Source organism: Lathyrus oleraceus, chromosome 7 (assembly GCF_024323335.1).
Source record: "Lathyrus oleraceus cultivar Zhongwan6 chromosome 7, CAAS_Psat_ZW6_1.0, whole genome shotgun sequence".
NCBI classification, from domain to species: Eukaryota; Viridiplantae; Streptophyta; class Magnoliopsida; order Fabales; family Fabaceae; genus Lathyrus; species Lathyrus oleraceus.
Genome location: NC_066585.1, coordinates 222,552,948 through 222,569,724, shown reverse-complemented (window position 1 = coordinate 222,569,724; position 16,777 = coordinate 222,552,948). Strand labels below are relative to the sequence as shown.

At 39.0% G+C, this 16,777-nt stretch overlaps 1 protein-coding gene and 1 long non-coding RNA gene across 2 annotated transcripts; one reads left to right on the top strand and one right to left on the bottom strand.

The window, feature by feature from the left end:
- Positions 1-173: 173 nt before the first annotated feature.
- On the bottom strand, positions 174-15,993 carry LOC127106461 (uncharacterized). Its single transcript, XR_007795397.1, has 4 exons — positions 15,181-15,993; positions 14,492-15,067; positions 14,256-14,337; positions 174-225 (listed from the first exon to the last, which is right to left on the bottom strand). It is a non-coding gene; the product is annotated as an uncharacterized LOC127106461 (long non-coding RNA).
- Positions 12,837-13,780, top strand: LOC127106460 (gamma carbonic anhydrase 1, mitochondrial). The gene has a single exon (XM_051043752.1). It carries the CDS (start codon positions 13,244-13,246, stop codon positions 13,649-13,651), a length of 408 nt encoding a protein of 135 aa, XP_050899709.1. The 5' UTR covers positions 12,837-13,243; the 3' UTR covers positions 13,652-13,780.
- Positions 15,994-16,777: the final 784 nt, after the last annotated feature.

Here is a 16,777-nt window from a genome sequence, read left to right as displayed (position 1 = left end):
TTTATAATGAATCCTTTGACCATAACATTGAAGCAAGGGCTATGGAAGCCAAACTCAACAAGCTCCGACCGTGACAGGACGACACTAGCGTCTTCCATGCTTTTAGCAATAATTTATCCAAATTATCAAACTGTAGTGGTGCGAAGCATCTGGCCCTTGCCTTTCATCTTGTTAAAAAACCAGTTGCAAGGTCTAAACCATGTGCAGAGTAAATGCAACCAAAACCTGCAGCAGGTTACCAACACGGATTGAATACACCGGTAACATCATCATACAAAACAATAAATACATGGTTTAAACTCTGTAGGCGATGATACCTGCAGCATTTGTCAATCTTCTTGGAGGATTGCCTCCAGATAGTACCACAGGCTTACCAATAGGAATGAGATAATCAATACTCTGCAACACATCAGTGGTCACAGCAAAACCTGCGGTAAGTCGTATACCAGATCAAACTCAAAAGTACCAAGCAACAACACAAATTCATGCTAAAAAGGTACACGGATTCCGAAAGTACAGGAACGTTTAGGTTGTGCAGTTTTTAAATAGATACCTCTGACTCATCCAAATAGCAGACGAAATTGCTTCAACCTAATGGGGGCCTTGCCTGCAAGTTATCCGAAGAACAAGAATGCATAATGAGCTAATAAGTTCACTCTTCTCAAATACCACTTTCAAAAATAAACTTAAGCTTGCAAGAGGAGATCCATTCAGTACTGTTTAACCTGCAAACTAATTTCACAAGTGCAACCTGCAAAATCAAGTGTGTGAGTAAAGTTTACATCATAGTAATTCATACACACAAACATGTACAATCCAGCAGCATGAACAATTGACTTGATGAGAGCCAAGAGATCAAGCCAAAGTCAATAAAAACAAACACCAGCAGTGCATACAGAAAGTTGGATTTTCAACCAAAATCAAGAAGCTAACAAGTAAAGGTTCACAGGGGAAATTCAACCGAAATTCTTCTCAAAAACAAATCCAAGCCTCGGAAAGCGGACGAATGCTAACGTCCACCATCGCTTTCACCCTTCTTAGATGCTCACACTCTAATCTCAATTCAAAAACGCAAGCCGCTTCACAACCAAGGCAGAGAATAAGGACTTGTCATGCCGCCAATGAGATCCTGCATTCAACAAACAACAAGCATAACATGACAACAAGCAGTGAGATTTTCTCCTATGGGACCACATGTTCTAGAAGGATTTGAGATTACACTACAAAGAGAGAGATTCTTACCTGTCACGTATTTGGTCCCCATCAAATCTGGGAATGATCCGATTCTAACCGACTGATTATGCAATCCGAGCCAGCTCATACTCAGAGGGACCACAGACTTTGCCTATAAAAGGATGCGTCGAATCATTGGGAAAAAAGGAAGAAAGGTACCGTTACCCTGCCGAAATCCCACTTCAACCATGCCTCCGTCTCCACTAACCCTACCTCACCTTACACCTTCATCTTCTTCACCTAAAACAACCCTCTTCGACCTCAACAACCACCCACACCGTCCACCACAATAACGATCTACCCAAATCTAACCACCACCCTCAAAATCTTCCATCACTCTCCGACCGCGACGCCACCCCAAGAAGAATATCTCACCGGATTGTTCGTCCTCTTCGACTTCCTGTGTACACGAAGAATCCGTCAGATCTGGTTTCTTTTATTCTTGAAAAGCAGTTAAGAAAGAGGAAAGAAGGGAAATCGATTGGGGATAGTATGTGTTTTGTTATTGTGTCTTTGATTGTTTTTGCAGGAAAAAGGATATCCACTGTTGGAGATGAGATCCATGTGATAGTCCCTTGATCAAAACCCGTACTCGGCACCAACACTAAGAACAAACGCGAATACAATGTCTGTCTAACCAGCATCTCCGCCTCCTGACAATCTTCAAATTTCAACCGAGAATCACTGCAGTAAGACTTCCACCACCACCTTGGAAACGTGGACTTCGATGGCTAGATTTGGAGAGGCTTGAGGTTTGTGTTTTCTTGAACTTTTTCGAATTTCCTCCTAATGTAAAGGCAAACGTTTTGATACTTTATACATATTCATCAAAACATTATTATTATTATTTTTTTTACATATGTATAACTTCAATTTCTTTTATATTATTACTTATTAATTGGTATGTAGTTCTAATTAGTTACTAGAACATGTCATACTGAAAATTTGGTTTATGTCTAGTTTATGTTAAATATACTAATGTAATTATCTCTCTAGTTGTTGGTTGAAGTATTGTAGTGTATGTAGATTTTGATTCTACTGAGATCTGTTTGTATTTGATTTTGATACTGTGATGAGGTGAATGTTGTAAATATGCAATATAATATTGAGTTTTTATTTCATTTTCATTGCGATCAAATCGGATTAAATCCATGGATTCGGTAATTCAATGCCGTTATGCCACCAAAAATTTCTATACATTAATTGTACATTTTCCACCGCGTTTCTATCTCACATACGACATTCCAATTCATTGTTGCTATGTATGAACCGGTTCTTGAGCACATTTCGTAACCGACTCCGATTCAATCAACATTATCACATATTTCTACTCTTTTAATTAAATAAGTCAATTAATTTAAGTTTTGTTTGACTACTTAATTACCATTAATTAATTTTAATTAACATGATTATTGAGTTTAAACAAATAATTTTGATAATTAAGTTTAATTAAGTTAATTAATCGATTCAATTAAAATCTTAAGTAATTAATTTGATTAATTAAATATCTATTGATAAATTCAATTTCAATTCATCATCAATTCAAACCAATTTCAAAAAAGCACAAACCACAATTCTCGATTCAAACATCGAGCCCATTTTTTTAAACACCCTTGTAAGTCGATTGCTCTTCGCATCGCCGTCAACCTCACATAGCTTACTCTTGGGCTTTCTTACAATGAGACCTATTTGGTTATTGATTAATCGAGTAAATGAATAATACACTAAATAAAATTCATTTCATTCATAAACACGTATTCAAACCTTTTTCCAAACCATTTAACTTCAAAAGAATTTTCTCTTTCAAACATAAATTTTGGGATGAAAAAGATATAGGGAGCGTACGCTTCACTATTTCTCAAGCACTTGAATAATTGGCGTACGCCACATTGCTCGAGTTCTTGTCACCCGATTAAATCTTAATCATACACATTCAAATCACATTTTCTAAATCAATTACAAATTCTACAACCATTTAATTCTAAATTTCCGATAATAAAAGGATAGGAGGCGTACGCCTCACTATCTTTCGATTATTCGAATAATTGGCGTACGCCACGTTGCTCGAATTTCGTCATCAAATTTAAAACCACAATCGAATAAACTCAAATCATCTTTTATATCAAACACAAAAATGCAAAATAAACAACTTAAACTTCAATAGAGAATGGGAGGCGTACGCCTCACCATCCCTTGATTATTTGAATAATTGGCGTACGCCACATTGCTCAAATCATCGATCAAAACCTACCAATTCAAAATTCAAACTATTTTCACAAATCAAATACAAACATCTAAACATATCTTTTACAATTTAAACCTCGGATGATAAAAGACGGGAGGCGTTCGCCTCGCCATCTCTTGATTATTTGAATAATTGGCGTACGCCACATTGCTCAAATTATCGACTTCTGACTAAAACACGCTAAATAAACTTGGATAAAGGAATAAATGGCGTACGCCTTATTATTCCTTGAATAAGCAAGTAGGGGGCGTACGCCTCACTACCGTGCGTATTCAACATCCACAAACAAACTTTCAAAATAATTCAAACGAAAAGGGAGTAGGAGGCGGTCGCCTTATTATTCCTCGAAAGAATTGAACGATTGGTGTATACCACATTTCTTAATCTTTCGTCGTTCTCCAAAAAACATCTCCGACAAATCAAACCTAACTTCTCTCCCCCGAGCGATCGAAACCAAACCAAAACACCGAAACACATCAATTTAACTTGTCACCCCCACGTGACCAAAACCCTTTCAAAAAGAACATTGTAAATCCTTTCTAATGCGCCCAACAAACCAGTGCTAGAGCCTCCACCGAGAGTAGACAAGCCAGCGTTTAGCCGTTAGAACGCCGACCTACACAGTCGTTCATCAAAACAAAACACACCAAATATTCGTAGTAGCCCGAACTACGAATGCTCTGATTTCCTTATTGCACCATAAGGATACGTAGGCAGGAGATTGCTGTATCTTCGCGAGCACACTAATAAAAAACCTCTCATTTCCCCCTCCTGAGGTCTTCATCCATATCTATCATCAATTCTAATCACTCGAAGCTAGCGAATAACATTCAACTAACAGTCAAATAGAAAAATCAGACTAAGAGGTTCCCGTTGAGTACAATGGACGTGAGGGGTGCTAATACCTTCCCCTTGCGTAATCGACTCCCGAACCCGAATATGGTTGCGACGACCATTATTCTTATTTCTAAAGGTTTTCTCGATATTTTCCTATTCCTTCATTAGGAATAAATAAAGTTCGGTGGCGACTCTGTTTCGAACAACATTTTTTCCGCGTCCTATCGCGAGGGATCGCATTTTTGAGGTGCGACAGACTGGCGACTCTGTTGGGACCCTGCTCCAAGCAAGAGAGGGTCTAGCCTAACTTAGTCTGATTTTGCTATGACTGTTGGAAGATATTCTTTCTTTCCATGTTTATCTCTCTGTATTTTATTCTAATTACTTGTGTTGTATGTAATGTGTTGATACTTTGATATGGGACTTGGTGTATTCTATGAGATAAGCTCTCTACCCGAGCTTCGAGAAGAACTTAGAACCCGGAGTTGTGTAGTATTGAACCGAGGGGTGTACACCTCATTGGGACAATACGAAGACTCCATCTAGAGTAGATATGTTTAGAGTTTCCATCATAATATGGCTAGCCCATCATTGTGGGGAGGTTCTAAATACGATCCGTGACTCTAGGGACCTCGCCTTAAACCCAAGTTTTGTTTTCATGATTGGCAATTGTGTAGTATTGAACCAAAGGGTCTACACCCTGTTCGAACAATACGAGAATCCCACTTAGATTAGATCATTTCAGAACTCCCATCACGATGTGGCTAGCCCACCATTGCGAGGAAGTTTTGAACTTGATCCGTGAGTCTAAGTTCCTTCCTTGAAAACATAACTTTAGAACCTACCTTTGGGGAATTTCTTGTGATCAGAGAAACCTTTGCTTCTTCCAGTTATACTGATGTACTCGACATGTGGATAATTTTGAGTCTGTATTCCTCTGTGAAAAACATGGCAGAATTTCATGCATTTGCATATCATCGACATGCATTGCATATCATTGTCCAGAAACAAAAAACTCACACCATATTCTACCCTTTGTCCAGTAACACTGACTACTCGACACCGGTACGAGACACGCCGCAACTACAAGATGACACTTGAACAATTGGAAGCAAACCAGGTTTCGATGAGAACAAACATTGACTCCATGCAGGCAAAGATGGATCGTTTGCTTGAGACCATGTTACTCTTGGCCTAAAAGGAAAAGGATGCAGAGACTAGCGCCGAAGCCAGGAAAGTTACTGCTCAGTTTGGATCGCCATCAATTAGCATCCCTGGAGTAACTGAACTTGATGGTAACCCCACCCAGCCTAGAGGAGAACCGATCCCTATTCCGATCCCAATGGTCAATGAAAACCCTCATGAGCATTCTGCTACATATGCTCGACATGGATCCATGATGGGTGATGAAGATCCGTATGATGCTTTCTTCATGCCACAACCCGCCAAACCTGTTGTTGGAGGTCTCCCAGACCCATCTGTTGATAGACTCCATGCTTTAGAGGAAAAGTTTAAGTCCTTGGAGGTTCACACTACTCCCGACTTAGACGCTGTTGATATGTGCCTGGTGCCAGGCCTCGTGATTCCGCAGAAGTTCAAAGTCCCAGACTTTGACAAGTACAAAGGAATCAGCTGCCCAAGAACACACCTCAGAGCTTACTGCCGCAAGATGGCTGCCCACATCAGTAATGATCAACTCCTGATTCATTACTTCCAAGATAGCCTCAGTGGGGCATCCTTGGAGTGGTACATGCAACTAGAGAGAGGTCAGGTCCAGTCATGGAGAGAACTTGCTGAAGCCTTCCTTAGGCATTATCAGTACAATACTGATTTAGCACCCAACCGCACCCAGCTGCAAGACATGACTCAACGCAACAACGAGTCATTCAAGGAATACGCACAGCGGTGGAGAGAGCTAGCAACTCGTGTCCAACCTCCTCTCCTTGACAAAGAGCTAATTGACATGTTTATGGGAACTCTTCATACTCAATACATGGAGAAGATGGTAGGATCCAGTTTCCCGACTTTTGCTGAGGTTGTCTCCGTGGGAGAACGAATCGAGAGCCAGATCAAGAAAGGAAAACTACCTTGTGTTGCTAATGCTTCAAGTGGGATGAAGAAGCCTTATCCTAATCTCCCAAAGAAGCCAGAAGGTCATACCAACGCCATAATGAGAGGAGGAGGATATAGGGCACCTCCATATGCTCATACGCCTTATCATCAGGTTTCCGCGGTCATCCCGACACCATATCAGCCACCTTATCAACAACAATATCAGCAACCTCATCAACAATCGGCTCACCAACAACAACATCAGAATCAACAACGACGTGCTCAACCACGTCCACCTAACCAGCATAGGGGAAGGAGGCCAGAAAGACATTTCGATCCTTTGCCAGTGTCATATAGCAAGATCCTCCCCTACCTGCTAAAGGATGGATCAATTATGCTGAAGGAGATAACACCTGCAACTCCACCATATCCTCCAGGCTACGACGCCAATGCTCACTGTGAGTATCACATGGGTGATCCAGGACACACAATAGATAACTGTAAAGCCTTCAAGCACAAGGTTCAAGACTTGATTGACAGCAAGGCAGTTATATTCACGCCAGTGAGACCAAACGTTGTAACAAATCCCATGCCAGCACATGCAGAGTCGAGTGAAGCTCGAAGATAAAGCTTCCCACCGGCCTAAACAAGCAAACCAATTCCGACGAAGAATCAAGAGATGAAGTCCGTTGCTTTGAATGAAGGCGATCATTATGCCATTCTTACCATTTCACACTTTCGTAATTTGTTCTTGATTGTTTAAGTACTGTATGCTTTAAACATTGTTATTTGTATTTGGTCTTATTAATGGGATGATTATGCATGCTTTGAATCAATCTTTCATATTCACTCATATTATCACATTTGCAAATCACAAACACATACTTTTTCACCTCACTTTCTTCATCACATTATCGTTAGTAAATGTTGGAAGGAGGATGACGAAAACAAAATACCCATAATTGCTTATTGTATGCTTTCGGATAAAATCCTGCTAATGATGTACAGGCATTGTTTCAAATCCCCAAACACTGGAGAGATAAGGAGTTAATCCCTAGTCAACCACTTCGAGCCTAGAAGTAGGAGTTTCTTTTGGATCTACAAACCCTTACGCTTAACCTGGGGCAGGGTAGTGTTCAGTTGATCTGACTACACATAAGATTTACAAGATGAAATATCCCATACAAGGATGAATCACATGATATTCTGCGCACACATCTTGAAGTGTCGGAGAAACCATACAAATCCAAAATCTATGTCGGTTGTTCTTCAATGACCAATGACTTGGCAGTCACAATTTCAAAAAAATCAAACCAAAAAGAGCCCGCTAAGTCAAACACCCTAAAAAGGAGACCTAGGCAAAAACAGGGGCAATCCCGATGGATTAAAGCTTCAAACAAATCGGTCCATGCAAAAGTTAGGGATCAAAACGAAAATCAAAAGAGACAATGAAAGTCTCCAACAAAACAAAACAAGGTTCAGTGACCATCATACCAAAATCAAAGGGTCACCGACATCCAAAAAACGAAATAAGGTGGTTGCCATTCCAAGAGACCTTGAATCACCATCTTTATCCTTACACCTGCAAAAGATGAATGTGTGTGAATTAACTGAACGTAGGATTGGAGATCATCATGAAGAAGGGGTGGGTTAAAATAAACTTTGAGCCTTATATCCTTTTGTTTCAATAACCATGAACCAAGCCACATTACAACCCTCAAAAGACCTAATTGAAGTAAGGTTTGTTCTGAAAGCATACTATAGCAAGGTTGATTAAACTGACTCCTAGAGATTTGCTAATATTCTATTCTCACCATATCACTCACACACTAGCTAAAATCAGCACCGCGTTTGGACTCATGATCCACTTGCCACACACTCCCACAACACTCCAAGTGAATATTGTTTTCAAAACTTGCATAACTATTGCATTAAAATCACCATTTCTTGAATAACAATTCTTAATTGTCAGTCAGTACTTGACATCAAGGAAATTCCAACAAGGGGCAATTCAAGGGGCACTTGATCTTTGGTGCTGACACGAATCAAGACCATCTCATAAATCAGGGGCATGGCATCTTTTGATTATATTGACCTAAGAAGAAGTCAGTATAAGACAAACCTCCAAGCATCGGTTGATCAGGGAGGAAAGACACTTAAATACTCAGGCAGTCCGGGGCAGGTTCCTCAAAGGCTAATCAGGGGCAGACCATAGCCAGATTTGGACATCGAAAAAACTCAGACCGTGTCATTGGATAACCACTCCCAAGGCTTCCTTTCAGGGAGAATGCCATTTGGTACCCTACAGTCAGGGGCAAGACAAGTTGCAAGGGGCAAATCCATTCTTATCTTCAAGTCAGTCAAGCAGATTGCATCAGACACTAGTAACTGCTTGAATTCACAACAAAAACATTGAAAGTTCATATTAGTACAACATCATGTATTGACAAGAATCCTTAGGGCATGTCAAAAGCACAATCATCATGCGTTAATCACGTCGCTATGCTCAGTTACAGGCTGGCCAGACATCTCAAAAGAAGAATCGAGTTATTCTCAAAGACAAATACACATCATATTAGCAAGAGATCAAACTCGGGGCACCAAGAGTATCCGCATCTATTGTGTGTTCATCACATCATCAACTACCGAGTGTCGGGAAGTCAGATCCTTTCCACCCACCAATAGTCCAAGTCACGTTGACGATTACCAGAAAAGCCAAAGTCCATATTGCTGGCACCCACACAAAAACAGATACAACCAACACTGGTTTCCACAAAATACATTGCCTTTGAAAGGGGGGCCAATCCCTATCAAACCAATCATTCTTCGCATTCAAACATGCATCACATGCATCACATGCATCACCTCATACATCTTCGTATACATGACATTCACACATATATCATGAATCAAAATCCAAGGTTTAGTCGTGGGCATCCAGGCCAACCCTCAGTTGAGTCATTGTCACTTCCTCTAAGTGAGTTCTTACCCTACTATTGGGCGTTCCCCATTGAGTTACATCCTTCAACCTTTTGTTGATAAGATGTTATCCTCAGCTTAATCAAACAATGTTTCTCCAAACACTTACCTTGTTTCGCGTTGAGCGTACCTCAATGAGTCGTTTCCCATAACCTTTTGTTAATGGAAATTACACCTCCCCATAGAATATTGGTTTTGCAACCTTTTGTTGTTGATACCCCAAGCAAATCTTACCCAACAATGTTCCAATACTACCCAGCAAGTCAGGTTTACTGAACTTTGTCAGCAGCCTAGTTTTTCCAATATTTTTCTCACTATCATCCTTTTGGTGAAAGTCCATTGAGGAATAATATTGATCATTGTCCTGTTTACGGTAACCGTTATCCTTTTGGTAATGGTAAATCCTTGACATTTGTGATCTTACTGTCATCCTTTTGGTGTCGAAGATCCTTGGAGTTTTGGTCAAACCTTCATCCTTTTGGTGAATGGTGACCTCTACAGTTATTACAGCCTACCGTCATCCTTTTGGTGTCGGCGATCCTTATGGTGATAAGAAATCCTTGTCATTCTAGTTCAATCATCATCCTTTTGGTGATGACGTCCAGTTCAATCTAAATATCATCCTTTTGGTGATAGAGACTATGAAGTTTGGTTTAAGCTATCATCCTTTTGGTGATGGTGACATTTGGAAAGTCCAATCCCACTGTCATCCTTTTGGTGTCAGCAATATTTGAAGTTATTATAACTTATTATCATCCTTTTGGTGGTAACAAGTTTCGAAGTTATGATCTCACCTTCATCCTTTTGGTGATGGTGATTGTTGATTCATTATCATCCTTTTGGTGATAACGAATCCTGTTGACTGTAATACCTTCATCCTTTTGGTGATGGTGACTGTCGGCTTATTATCATCCTTTTGGTGATAACAAGTTTTGTTGTTTGATCCTACCTTCATCCTTTTGGTGACGGTGATTAGTAAAAGTTATCGACTTATTAATATCCTTTTGGTGGTAACGAGTTTTGTTGTTTAATCCTACCTTCATCCTTTTTGTGACGGGGACCATTTGGATTATGGGCTCATTATCATCCTTTTGGTGATAACGAGTTTTGTTTTGATCTTACCCTCATCCTTTGGGTGATGGTGATCATTGAGTCTGTTTCAACATATTATCATCCTTTTGGTGATAACAAGTTTTGAAGTTTTGTCCTTATTATCATCCTTTTGGTGATAACGAGTTTTGTTGTTTGTAGTACCTTCATACTTTTGGTGATGGTGACTATTGACTTATTATCATCCTTTTGGTGATAACAAGTTTTGTTGATTGGTCTTACCTTCATCCTTTTGGTAACGGTGACCATTTGAGTTATGGGCTCATTATCATCCTTTTGGTGATAACGAGTTTTGTTTTGATCTTACCCTCATCCTTTTGGTGATGGCGATCATTGAGTCTGTTTCAGCTTATTATCATCCTTTTGGTGATAACAAGTTTTGAAGTTCTGTCCTTATTATCATCCTTTTGGTGATAACAAGTTCGGTTTGTTTGATCTTACTGTCATCCTTTTGGTGTCAGTGATATTTAAGGTTATTGACTTATTATCATCCTTTTGGTGGTAACAAGTTTTTGTCTTGATCTTACCTTCATCCTTTTGGTGATGGTGATCAATTGCGTTGTATGCTTATTATCATCCTTTTGGTGGTAACAAGTTTTATCGTTTGACCTTACCTTCATCCTTTTGGTGATGGTGATTGTCGACTTATTATCGTCCTTTTGGCGATAACAAGTTTTGTCTTTTAATTATACCTTCATCCTTTTGGTGATGGTGATTGTTGACTTATTATCATCCTTTTGGTGGTAATAAGTTTTATCTTGTATCTTACCTTCATCCTTTTGGTGATGGTGATTGTTGATTCATTATCATCCTTTTGGTGATAACGAGTCCTGTTGTTTGTAGTACCTTCATCCTTTTGGTGATGGTGACTGTCGACTTATTATCATCCTTTTGGTGATAACAAGTTTTGTTGTTGGATCTTACCTTTATCCTTTTGGTAACGGTGATCTTTGAAGTTGATGTGTCAACTATCATCCTTTTGGTGATAGCCTTGATATTATACTCTCGTTCATGGGAAACTTTATCAGAATAACCATCATCCTTATGGTGACGGACATCATCCTTTTGGTAAGGGAAATATCTGGATTGGGTCTAACTTTCATCCTTTTGGTGATAGCGAGATTTGTTGTTGATCTTACCATTGTCCTTTTGGTAAAGGTGATCTTTGTTATAGCCACTGTAACCATCATCCTTTTGGTGATGACTACTTTTGAAGCTCGGTTTATCCATCATCCTTTTGGTGATGAAGACCCTGAAAATCATGGTGAATTCCTATCATCCTTTTGGTGATGGAAATTAATTTTACTGTTATCCTTTTGGTGCCAGAGAACCCGTTCGGTTTCCGCTCTCACATCAGAAACGACCTTTGCAAGATCGAGTGTCGACTCAAGGGTTGGCATTAATCGGACGTTCTACCCTTATTACCTTGGTGCTGTTAGAATCCATTGCATTTTCTTTTTGTATATCCCATTGCATTCCAAAGGACAAAATTTGGATCTTTTCGTATTTAATTACCTTCCACCACGAATGTATGAAGACTATCGTCATTCTTACTTTCCAGTTCAAGATAATTAAATAGGGGCAGCTGTCATACCCCAATTTTGTCCTGGCATATTTAAATTTTCATAAAATTGATTTCATTTTTAATCTGCATCATAAGCATTCACTTCATCTGCACATGCATGGCTCAACTCAAGGAGACAAGTGTCTTGGATTCATGACTTTGCTAGTTAAAAGGCCTTATGTACAAACTGTCGTTTGGTTGACATTTATCCAGTTTTGGTTCATAATCACTAGCTTGGGTCATTTGATTTAGGATATTATTGTCCATATTCGATCGCCCATGAGAAAATAGGCACTGTTACTTGGGCCGACTGATGGGTCGACCAATTGACCAAAACCCACCATTTACCTCTAAGTTTAATGCATGATCTTTGATTCGTCTTTTCATCATGTCCATCAAATTTCACTCTTTGTGATTCATGTTCAAATTGGTAAACCAATTTCAAAATCAAAATCATCTTTCACTTTTTTAAATCATGAATCATCTTGCCTTTTAAAATCATAACCCTTGATTCACTATTACACTCACCATCCACATTACAAAATCATAACCAGGTTCTACATTTTCACAAAATCATAACCATATTCTGCATTTTTTTTAATTTTATACCTACATATCCAAATCACACAATTACAACAACATTCCCATACATACATAGTTATTACATCCAAAATCCATAATTAACTCAAATGATAACCCCATTTTCATTTCATTACAACATGCATCCTTGTTAATTTCCACAATTACAATTCGTAATCATACCCATTACAAATATGGATTTTAATCATTCACAAAGTTTCAATAAGAAAATCCTAAAACCATTCAATGAAAACCGTGAAGCAAGAACAATCCGTAGTGTAACCACATTGGTTCGACATAAGAAAAATGATGTTGTTTACAAAAACGGTTGGAATCATGGAGAAACACCTTCCGGCTGCAAGACAAGACTGCTGCGCCAAAGTCGAAACAACAACATTCAGGCTACAAAAACCAAGCATAGCAGTACAACTCCAAAAGCTGCTACAAAGCCAGCTGCAAGTGGAAAGAACACAAGCATTCAAGATGTTGCTAACCAAACACGTGGAGCCAAGACGCACCGCTCAGCTGCTGCATCTAAAAACAAGCGTCAAGCTGCAGTGGAAATTCAAGCTAAATGTCAACAACATGAAACGCGAGTATGCGTATGCAAGTGAAAAGAACAGCTGTCCAGGCATCAAACTCTGATGAACGTATTTGATAAGGCTCTTGTTGTTGATAAAGATGCATTTATTGCCCCAAGTGCCTCCATAATTGGTAATGTTCACATTGGCAGAGGATCGTCTATTTGGTATGGATGTGTCATGAGAGGTGACATGAACAACATTAGTGTTGGAAGCGGAACAAACATTCAGGACAACTCCTTGCTGCGTGTTGCAAAGTCAAAATTAAGTGGGAAGATGTTGCCTACTGTTATTGGGGATAATGTTACTGTAGGTTATAGTTCAGTTTTACATGGTTGCACTGTTGAGGATGAGGCTTTTGTTGGTATGGGTGCAACACTACTTGATGGTGTTGTTGTTGAGAAACATTCCATGGTTGCTGCTGGTGCTCTTGTGAAACAGAATTCACGGATTCCATCTGGAGAGATTTAGGCAAGGAATCCAGCAAAATTCCTGAGAAAGCTCATTGCTGAAGAGATATCATTTATCTCCCAATCAGTTATCAGTTACAGTAACCTTGCACAGGTCCGCAGCATCATAAGCACACCTTGATTTTTAGCAAGTTTCAACCTATATCACACGAAATCAACCAAAAGTTCATTACACACGAGATACAACTGATTATCACCAAGGTAAGGAGTTCAAATCAGGGAACAACCTACTATCATAAGCCAACAGGTGGCCACAGGACATTCGCCGCAGTTGCAAGATTTCCGGCTTTATAATGAATCCTTTGACCATAACATTGGAGCAAGGGCTATGGAAGCCAAACTCAACACGCTCCGACCGTGACAGGACGACACTAGCGTCTTCCATGCTTTTAGCAATAATTTATCCAAATTATCAAACTGTAGTGGTGTGAAGCATCTGGCCCTTGCCTTTCATCTTGTTAAAAAACCAATTGCAAGGTCTAAACCATGTGCAGAGTAAATGCAACCAAAACCTGCAGCAGGTTACCAACACGGATTGAATACACCGGTAACATCATCATACAAAACAATCAAATACATGGTTTAAACTCTGTAGGCGATGATACCTGCATCATTTGTCAATCTTCTTGGAGGATTGCCGCCAGATAGTACCACAGGCTTACCAATAGGAATGAGATAATCAATACTCTGCAACACATCAGTGGTCACAGCAAAACATGCGGTAAGTCGTATACCAGATCAAACTCAAAAGTACCAAGCAACAACACAAATTCATGCTACAAATGTACATGGATTCCGAAAGTACAGGAACATTTAGGTTGTGCAGTTTTTAAATAGGTACCTCTGACTCATCCAAATAGCAGACGAAATTGCTTCAACCTAATGGGGGCCTTGCCTGCAAGTTATCCGAAGAACAGGAATGCATAATGAGCTAATAAGTTCACTCTTCTCAAATACCACTTTCAAAAATAAACTTAAGCTTGCAAGAGGAGATCCATTTAGTACTGTTTAACCTGCAAACTAATTTCACAAGTGCAACCTGCAAAATCAAGTGTGTGAGTAAAGGTTACATCATAGTAATTCATACACACAAACATGTACAATCCAGCAGCATGAACAATTGACTTGATGAGAGCCAAGAGATCAAGCCAAAGTCAATAAAAACAAACACCGGCAATGCATACAGAAAGTTGGATTTTCAACCAAAATCAAGAAGCTAACAAGTAAAGGTTCACAGGGGAAATTCAACCGAAATTCTTCTCAAAAACAAATCCAAGCCTCGGAAAGTGGACGAATGCTAACGTCCACCATCGTTTTCACCCTTCTTAGATGCTCACACTCTAATCTCAATTCAAAAACGTAAGCCGCTTCACAACCAAGGCAGAGAATAAGGACTTGTCATGCCGCCAATGAGATCCTGCATTCAACAAACAACAAGCATAACATGACAACTAGCAGTGAGATTTTCTCCTATGGGATCACATGTTCTAGAAGGATTTGAGATTACACTATAGAGAGAGAGATTCTTACTTGTCACGTATTTGGTCCCCACCAAATCTGGGAATGATCCAATTCTAACCGACTGATTATGCAATCTGAGCCAGCTCATACTCAGAGGGACCACAGACTTTGCCTATAAAAGGATGCGTCGAATCATTGGGAAAAAAAGGAAGAAAGGTACCGTTACCTTGCCGAAATCCCACTTCAACCATGCCTCCGTCTCCACTAACCCTACCTCACCTCACACCTTCATCTTCTTCACCTAAAACAACCCTCTTCGACCTCAACAACCACCCACACCGTCCACCACAATAACGATCTACCCAAATCTAACCACCACCCTCAAAATCTTCCATCACTCTCCGACCGCGACGCCACCCCAAGAAGAATATCTCACCGGATTGTTCGTCCTCTTCGACTTCCTGTGTACACGAAGAATCCGTCAGATCCGGTTTCTTTTATTCTTGAAAAGTTGTTAAGAAAGAGGAAAGAAGGGAAATCGATTGGGGATAGTCTGTGTTTTGTTATTGTGTCTTTGATTGTTTTTGATGGAAAAAGGATATCCACTGTTGGAGATGAGATCCATGTGATGGTCCCTTGATCAAAACCCGTACTCGGCACCAACACTAAGAACAAACGCGAATACAACGTCTGTCTAACCAGCATCTCCGCCTCCTGACGATCTTCAAATTTCAACCGAGAATCACTGCAGTAAGACTTCCACCACCACCTTGGAAACGTGGATTTCAATGGCTAGATTTGGAGAGGCTTGAGGTTTGTGTTTTCTTGAACTTTTTCGAATTTCCTCCTAATGTAAAGGCAAACGTTTTGATACTTTATACATATTCATCAAAACATTATTATTATTATTTTTTTTACATATGTATAACTTCAATTTCTTTTATATTATTACTTATTAATTGGTATGTAGTTCTAATTAGTTACTAGAACATGTCATACTGGAAATTCAGTTTATGTCTAGTTTATGTTAAATATACTAATGTAATTATCTCTCTAGTTGTTGGTTGAAGTATTGTAGTGTATGTAGATTTTGATTCTACTGAGATCTGTTTGTATTTGATTTTGATACTGTGATGAGGTGAATGTTGTAAATATGCAATATAATATTGAGTTTTTATTTCATTTTCATTGCGATCAAATCGGATTAAATCCATGGATTCGGTAATTCAATGTCGTTATGCCACCAAAAATTTCTATACATTAATTGTACATTTTCCACCGCGTTTCTATCTCACATACGACATTCCAATTCATTGTTGCTATGTATGAACCGGTTCTTGAGCACATTTCGTAACCGACTCCGATTCAATCAACATTATCACATATTTCTACTCTTTTAATTAAATAAGTCAATTAATTTAAGTTTTGTTTGACTACTTAATTACCATTAATTAATTTTAATTAACATGATTATTGAGTTTAAACAAATAATTTTGATAATTAAGTTTAATTAAGTTAATTAATCGATTCAATTAAAATCTTAAGTAATTAATTTGATTAATTAAATATCTATTGATAAATTCAATTTCAATTCATCATCAATTCAAACCAATTTCAAAAAAGCACAAACCACAATTCTCGATTCAAACATCGAGCCCATTTTTTT

What these genes read in the sequence shown, in the direction of transcription:
- LOC127106460 (XM_051043752.1), top strand. Translation starts at nt 13,244, where the DNA reads ATGAACGTATTTGATAAGGCTCTTGTTGTTGATAAAGATGCATTTATT.